The following is an 8,130-nucleotide window of genomic DNA, read 5'->3' on the forward strand; positions in this document are numbered from 1 at the left end:
TCCTTTCACAGATAATTATATTCAGCCTAAGTTCACCCAGCAAACTTTCCTCTGAGCCCAGAAACTGGTCAGAGACCTTAAAAGCTCCATCCAGCTCAAACGTTCAGGAGGACTTTTCCTTTCAGGAGGAGCGAGGGTGTTGGCCAGATCCAGCCCCTCACAAAGGCATCCCCAGCACCGCTCCAGCCAGGACTTGTGGCTCCCAGTGTCCCATCCCCTGTCCACTACAGCCCAGGTCTGGTTCTTACTCACCGTCTTCCTTCAGTGGTTGCTTCCCTGTGTGCTCTCCTCCTTGCTAAAGACCACCTGAACCATCCTGGACCCTCTGAGCCCCTCCCTTGAGACCAGCAGCCCTTCCCTAACGGCTGGTGAGGAGCTGTGTGCAAGGCCAGGAAGTTGGTTTTGCCTGATGCTGAGACCGCACAGGGAGGAGGAGAAAGAGGAGGAGGAGCAGCTCTTGGTACACCACTGGTTTGGCTCTGCTGCTGTTTGACACTTGCAGCCCACCAAGTCCTGCTGGCCATAGGAGCTGTATCCAGAGGAGAGCCCCAGTTTTGGGAACTGACTGTGGGGTGCGAGGGGATGGGCAATGTCCTTGTCTGATGGTGACCCAGGATTCCTCTGCAGGTCGGGTCTCAAAGCTGCACAGAGCTGGGGGCGTGCAGAGGGGGCACAGCTGAGCTCTGTGGGAGCACAGTAAATCTGGGTGGGGGCTATGGCTTCCTGGAGCATCCAAAATGTGGGATATGAGCTGCACTGAAGAGCCTAATTCCTCTGGGAAGCAGGGGAGCTGTGCACAGCAGGGTGCTGTGTTGGGGCACGGTGTCCAACTGTCCTGCTGTCACTGGTCACTGCCTGAGCAGGAACAGCCTGAGAGGTGGAGCTGGGCCCTGGCAGGGCTGCTCTGGCCTGCTGGCTGGTGCTGCTGTCCCTGCTCCAGGACTGGCGTGTCCCTGCAGCCTTTGGGAGGGTGTCCCACCAGCAGCGCCCGAGGTGGCTCCTGCCTGCACATGGTTTAAGGGTAACACAGAGTTTGAGGACGTGGGGAAAGCTGGGGTGGGCACTTGCTGGCCAAGGGAGGTGATGCTGGGGGTGCTGTGGAGGGTGGTGGGTGCCCAAGGGGGGCAGTGAAGGGGTTGATCCCACCAGCTGGAGATGGGATGGGATGGGATGGGATGGGATGGGATGGGATGGGATGGGATGGGATGGGATGGGATGGGATGGGATGGGATGGGATGGGATGGGATGGGATGGGATGGGATGGGATGGGATGGGATGGAGAGGGGTCCCACACCGGACCCACGGGGAGCTGCCTCTGGGGCACAGGACGGGCAGAGAGCAGTGACAGCACCTCCCACCTGCCCCCTGCTCCTGGCGCTGCAGGGAGGGCACATCCCTGTGTGGGGAGAGGGCGGCCCGAGAGCCGCGCTGGGGCACGGGGGGCAGGGAGGCACTGAGGGCCATCTCTAGGGTGGGGGGGTGTTAGGGGTCACGGTGAAGGGGAGCGTCAGGGTCTCTGCTTGGGGCTTGGATGAGGGGAACGTCAGAGTCTCTCTTTGGGGCTGGGATGAAGGCGGGGATCAGGGTCTCTGTTCAGGGCTGGGATCCAGGGGAGGATCAGGGTCCCTGTTTAGGGCTGGGATGAAGGCGGGGATCAGGGTCTCTGTTCGGGGCTGGCATGAGGGGAGGGTGATGCAGGGGGGCTCAGGGCGCGTGTTCGGGGCTGCATGAGGGGAAGCTGCGGCGCTGTCGCTGTCGCTGTCGCCGTCGGTGCCGGCCCGGCCGGAGGAGGGGCCGCGCTCGCGGCTGTGGCGGCCCCGCCGAGCCCGGCCCGGCCCGCGCAGGCGCAGCGCTCGGGCGGGATGGCGGCGGCGGCGGCGGCCGTGCCGGGCCCGGGGCCCGCGGAGGCGGCGGCGCCCGGGGAGGAGGCGGCGGGCGCGGGGCCGCAGGGCGCGGGCCCGGCCCGGCTGGCCCGGCTGCCGCTGGCGCGGGTGAAGGCGCTGGTGAAGGCGGACCCGGACGTGACCCTGGCCAGCCAGGAGGCCGTGTTCGTGCTGGCGCGGGCCGCGGTGAGGGCGGCCGGAGCTGCGGTGCGGGGATGCTGCTCGCTCTGCCCGGGCGGGCCGCGTGGGGAAGGGGCTGGGGGAGCTGGGCAGGGGCTCGGCCTGGAGAAAAGGAGACTCGGGGCACTTCTGGCTCTGCACAGCTCCCTGGCAGGAGGGGACAGCCGGGGGCCGGTCGCTTGTCCCAGGCAGGAAGGCACAGGACGGGCTGCACCAGGGGAGGTTTAGGATATTGGGAAAATCCCTTCATGGAGAGAATTGTCGGGCTGTGGCACAGGCTGCCCGGGGCAGTCACCATCCCTAGAACTGTTCAACAAAATGTTTGGGAACGGGAGGGTGGTGAGCTGGAGGCGGTGCTGGGTGCATGGTTGGACACAATGGTCTTAGATGGTATTTCTCCATCAAGGATTTCATGATTCGTCTGAGCACAGAACCCCTTTCCCCTTTCAGAAGGTGCCCTGGGAGCCCCTGGTGTGCAGTGGGTCTCCCAGAGAATGTGGCTTTAGAGGAACCCACCTTCCCAGCTTTCTCCCTCCTTGCTTGTCCTGTGCATCCCTGTCCAGTCATTTCCTCTGGTATTTTCAGACCTGTTTCTTGGGAAGGGGTAATGACAGGATGAAGATTTCATCCTGAAGCCCTCTAGCACCTTTCTTTTTCCTCAGGATACTCTCTTGTCCTATGTGAACCTGTCCTGTTTTGCCTTGCAGGAGCTGTTTGTTGAAACCATAGCCAAAGATGCTTATGTGTATGCCCAGCAAGGAAAAAGGAAAACCCTGCAAAGAAAAGACCTGGGTATGGGAGCATGTTCTGTGCTGGCCTTAGCACAGGGTTGCTGGGATGGGGGATTTTTCCACCTGTCTGGAGGTGGTGAAGTAATTAGGGATTTGTTCTTTCTTTCCCTAGAGATGGGAGAGAAAAACTTTTACCAAAGACTACAGAAACAGATGCAAATATGGAATTGGTATATCTATTTTAATTGTTGTCAATTTGCTTTTCAGATAATGCCATTGAAGCTATTGATGAATTTGCTTTTTTGGAAGGTGAGTTTCTACTTAATTTCAGTATTTTGTGTAATCACCTACTTAGGAGAGAAAGAACTGAATCATTTGCAAAGCTCTCTGCTTCCACATCCTGAATTCTTAGTGTGGCTTGCAGTTCCCCTTTGAGCACTGGAATAGCTCAGCTGGACCCTGAGGCATGTGCAGTAGGTTTTTTGGCTGGATTTGATTTTACTCATGTGTGATTTTGCTTAAACTTTAAAGTTACTGGACTTTATTTTGCCTACTTGTAAATAACATTTTTTTTGTTCACAGAACTGCACTTTAATTCCTGAGACTATAATGTGTTTTTTCATTTTCAGGTACTTTGGACTGAGCTGGACAGAGACAGAGCTCTTTGGAGAAAGAGACTGCAGAGGTGGTGTGAGATGGAAAACAGGATGCTGACAGTTCAACAAATAATTCCTAGAATTGAGACACTGAAATTGAGACATGGCAACCATGATATTTTGTATAAAGTTGAAGTCGTTGTAAATTCTTTATTTAAAATTCATATTTTTTAATAACTGTTTTGTATGTCCCTTCCCATGTGGCTGCAGTGCAGCTCTCTGCTCTGGCCAGGTTACACAGCAGCTGCTCCCAGTAGCAGTCCCAGCCTCTCTGGGTACTCTGCAGCACCACAGAGCTGTGAACAGAGAGTGGCTGGGCTCAGGTGCCCAGGCACAAGGAATTTTTTTATGGAAGTGTGGGTTTTGTTAGATATGTTTGTCTCTTAACACAATTAAATGATTGTTGTTGTTGTTGTTAAGCAGTGTGCTGATTCCTGCTCTGGGCTGGGGTTCCTGTAGCCCAGAGGTAAATGGTGTGGTTTGGATAGGATGCTTCTCTAGCATTTTGGTTTTGGTAGTTGTTTCCTCAAGGCATCTATTCCAGAGAAACCCAGTTGTCCTCCTAGAAGTGGGGATGAGCTGGGGGGAGCTTGGCTTGTTCCAAGGGCTGTGCAGCTTCTGTGGCTGTGATGTTGCACTTGTAAGTAATTTCAGGAAAAATCCCAACCCAGCCCCTCAGACCTCATTTTGCATGCCAGAGGAGTGTCCCTGCTGCCATCACTCCTGAATCTGGCAGAAAGGTTTTCCCTGGGAGCTGGGTCAGTTCTGGCCTGTGCCCCTGGTGAGATGGTGCCTGGTTCTGTGCTGGTGCTGAGCCCCTGGCAGCACACAGCACCAGGGCTGCCTCTGCTGCTCCCAGAGCTTTCCTACTTTAACTAGTGCTTGCCTGCATGCAGTTAACAGCAGAACTGTGTGGCTGTGAGGGACATGCTGCCATCACTGCTGTGACATGTCCTGCTGTTGTCAGCATTGTCCAAGTCGAGCTCTGACTCCATTTGGTGAGGGGAAGGACAGGACAGGGTTGTCCCCAAATAAAACCATTGAATGGGATGAAGGAGGGTGAAGAATCCATGTTCTATCAAGTGAGGGTATTTGAGACTAGCACCCAGTTGGAAGTGGTGTTAAGAACAAAGATCCCCAAAGGAGCTTCCTCAGACTGTCAGCAAATCCAATGGCTCTCAAGAAACACTTGTAAGTTTGCTGGGAGCCTGATCCAAGCCTGATCATGCTGGGAGCACAATCCTGATCATGGGAGAGATGCTGATTTCCCAGCTGCCCAGGTGCTTGTTCAGATGACACTCAGGGGACATTTGCCAGGATATGCACACTGACCTGGCTCAGGGCTGTTCACCTCACCTGCCAGGGAGGGCAGCTGAGTGTCTGAGCCACTGGAGACTCTCCTGTGCTTCCCAGGGTGTGGCATGCAGGACCCACAGATTGTGTCTTCCTCCCACGGCTCTTGCAGGCTCCCATCTTTGCCAGTAAGTTCCTTTGTCCTTGTCCTTGGCACTTTTGGCAGTGGAGGGCACTGGTGCTCTTCCAGACCTGCATCCAAGACATTTATCTTGAAGAGCACAGGGCCAAGGATGGAGCCCTGCAGAGCTGCACTGCTGATGTGCCAGCCTGTGTCACCCTAGGCACTGTCTGTGCCTGTTTCTCACCCATCCATGGTGTGTTTATCCAGCTGTGGGATGGACAGTTTGTCCACAAGGAGAGACAGTATTGATACCTTTACTGAAATCCAAAAAGATTACATCAACTGGCCTTCCTCGGCCAGCCAGGTGGGTCACCTTGTCATGAAAGGTGTGACAAGCAGGACTTTCAGGAAGCTGTGCTAGCTGTGACCAGTGGCTTTGTTGTCTTCCAGGTGTTTTTCAACACCTCCCAGAATAATTTCTATAACTTCACCAAGAACTGAAATGACACTGACAGGCCTGTGGCTTTAGGGATCCAACTTCTTGTTCTTGAGAATCAGGACAACATTCACCAGCTTTCAGTCAGCTGCATCCTCTTTGGGTTCTCAAGAATGCTCAAAAATCATCCAAATATATATATAAAATATTTGCCTAAAAATAAAAATCACAGCTTGTAGGCCACAGAGCTGGGAGAGCAGGGGTTAACAGTGTCTTCAGCTGACACCGTGGGCACTTTTTGTGCAAGTTTTCATCCCTGTTATCTGATAAAATAAGGACTTACATCAATAAATGTTGGAGTAGGGACACTGCTATTTAGGAAAACCAGCTCATTTCAAAAGGATTTCCAGAAGAAACAGCCTTTAGCCAATAAACATTGGTGATTTGTAAACTCAATTACAGCAGAGCAAACCAATCCAAACCTGATGCCAAGTTCCTGCACCTCCCCTGCTCCCACACCTGACCCCACCATCCCATCCTCTGTCGTGGAGCTGATGTGGAGTGCAGGTTGGAGAGCTGTGAAATTGGGGTTTGGCTGGGGGGACAGGTTTGTTTCCAGCTCAGGCATCACCACTGTGCTGAGGCTCACTCAGTGTGTGCCAGGTCTGTGGCTCAGCCATGGCTGAGCATCCCCTTTTCCCTTTGCTAATCAGGGCATTCACCCGTTCTCACCCCACTCCTCAAGTGCTCACTCAAGAAAAAGCCTGGGATTTTCTAGTGAAATTTTAACTCTTTTTCAGTCTGTGTGCACTGACCAGTCTCATACAAAGTGTTCCACTCCTGATCTGCAAACACCAGTTATCCCTCAGGAATTCTGCCTCAGGCTGAAGGAATCTCTCTCCCAGGTAGACTCCTGGGGTGGGCCATGTCTTTTTGCCAATGTTTGGGTGGTGCTCAGCCCTGGTTTGGGCTCAGTATCACACAGTACATGAGTGGTGACCCTGGATGGAACCGGTGCTTCACAGACATCTCTGGCATCCTGTCAGTGTGATGTCAGTGTGGTGTCAGTGTGGTGTCAGTGTGATGTCAGTGTGGTGTCAGTGTGATGTCAGTGTGATGCCACTGTGACATCAGTGTGGTGTCAGTGTGATGTCAGTGTGATGTCACTGTGATGTCAGTGTGATGTCAGTGTGGTGTCACTGTGGTGTCACTGTGATGTCAGTGTGATGTCACTGTGACATCAGTGTGATGTCAGTGTGGTGTCAGTGTGATGTCAGTGTGATGTCAGTGTGATGTCAGTGTGGTGTCACTGTGGTGTCACTGTGATGTCAGTGTGATGTCACTGTGACGTCAGTGTGATGTCAGTGTGGTGTCAGTGTGATGTCAGTGTGATGTCAGTGTGATGTCAGTGTGGTGTCAGTGTGATGTCAGTATGGTGTCAGTGTGATGTCACTGTGATGTCACTGTGATGTCAGTGTGATGTCAGTGTGATGTCAGTGTGATGTCAGTGTGGTGTCACTGTGATGTCACTGTGATGTCACTGTGGTGTCACTGTGGTGTCAGTGTGATGTTAGTCCAGCTGCTCCAGCTGCCGATCCCAGCAGATCAGCTCCCAATCTCCAGAGTGCCCTCCATGCATGGTTTCCTAAGGAGCAGGAAGGTGAGTGCTTGGGGCAGGGGAAGATCAGGTATGGTGACTGGAGCTATGGTTTTAGACATGTTTTAAAAGACCTGCTTTTGGCTTCTGACAAAATCCCTCCCTCATCCTCCCAGGCCGAGGAGTGGCTTGTGCAGGTGAGACAGATGGGAACTCCCCAGCAGTGCTGGATCCTCAGGGCAGAGGGAGGGCCAGAGCTCAGCCAGGGAAGGGGCTGTGGCAGTGCCCACCCAGCTGCCCCAGCAGCATCTGGCCATGGCTCTGGCTGCTCACAGCCCAGCAGCTCTTTCAGCCACCTCTGCTGTGCCTGAGATCTGCTCTCCCGTGTGCAGGGAGGTTGGAGGCTTCTCCCTCTTTGAGCGAAACTGGCAGGATGCCATTCCCACATGATGTGCCATGTGTCACTCCCAGGAGGCACTTGACAGAGCCTGTGCATCTGGGGACATGGCTGGAGTGCTCTCCTGACCCCAGGAGAGCTGGCACTGCCTGAAGTCTGGGATAAAAGATCCTGGAGAAGGGTGGAAACTGTGGGTGCTGCACGTGTGTGTCCTGTGAGGGATCACCTGTAGCTAAGACATCTTGTTATCATGTGTCCCATTGTTATCAGCACTGTGGCACTGCTGATGCAGCGTCCTCAGGCAGGGTGAGAGAGAGAGAGGAGTAAAAGCTGAACCAGTTCCAGGTCAGGGGAGGTTTGTGCCAGCAGCTGATGCTGGAGGTTGTTCCCTATGCTGTGTTTTTATGCAAGAGTGAGCCCTGGCCCTGTCCTGTGCTGCTGCAGGTGAGAGCCCCTCGTTCCTGCCCCAGGTGTTCCTGCCTTAGGGGATCCTGCCCCAGGTGTTCCTGCTCCAGGGGTTCCTGCCCCAGGGATTCCTGCCCCAGGGGATCTCTGCCCCAGGTGTTCCCTGCCCCAGGATTTCCTGCCCTAGAGGATCTCTGCCCCAGCTGTTCCTGCCCCAGGGATTCCTGCCCCAGCTGTTCCTGACTCAGTGGATCTCTGCCCCAGGGGTTCCTGCCCCAGGTGTTCCAGCCCCAGGTATTCCTGCCCCAGTTGTTCCTACCCCAGGTGTTCCAGCCCAGTGGATCTCTGCCCCAGGGATTCCTGCCCCAGGTGTTCCCCACCCCAGCTGTTCCAGCCCCAGTGGATCTCTGCCCCAGGTGTTCCCCACC

General features: G+C 54.6%; 1 protein-coding gene across 1 annotated transcript; it reads left to right on the plus strand.

Annotated features, from left to right (window-relative positions):
• The first annotated feature begins 1,835 nt into the window (after window positions 1-1,835).
• POLE4 (DNA polymerase epsilon 4, accessory subunit) lies at window positions 1,836-3,864 on the plus strand. The gene is made up of 4 exons (XM_079328500.1): window positions 1,836-2,069; window positions 2,771-2,855; window positions 3,062-3,103; window positions 3,424-3,864. Exons 1-4 carry the CDS (start codon window positions 1,863-1,865, stop codon window positions 3,435-3,437), a joined length of 348 nt encoding a protein of 115 aa, XP_079184626.1. The 5' UTR covers window positions 1,836-1,862; the 3' UTR covers window positions 3,438-3,864.
• The last annotated feature ends 4,266 nt before the right edge of the window (window positions 3,865-8,130 follow it).

This window comes from Erithacus rubecula, assembly GCF_903797595.1.
Source record: "Erithacus rubecula genome assembly, chromosome: 28".
Classification (NCBI taxonomy): Eukaryota; Metazoa; Chordata; class Aves; order Passeriformes; family Muscicapidae; genus Erithacus; species Erithacus rubecula.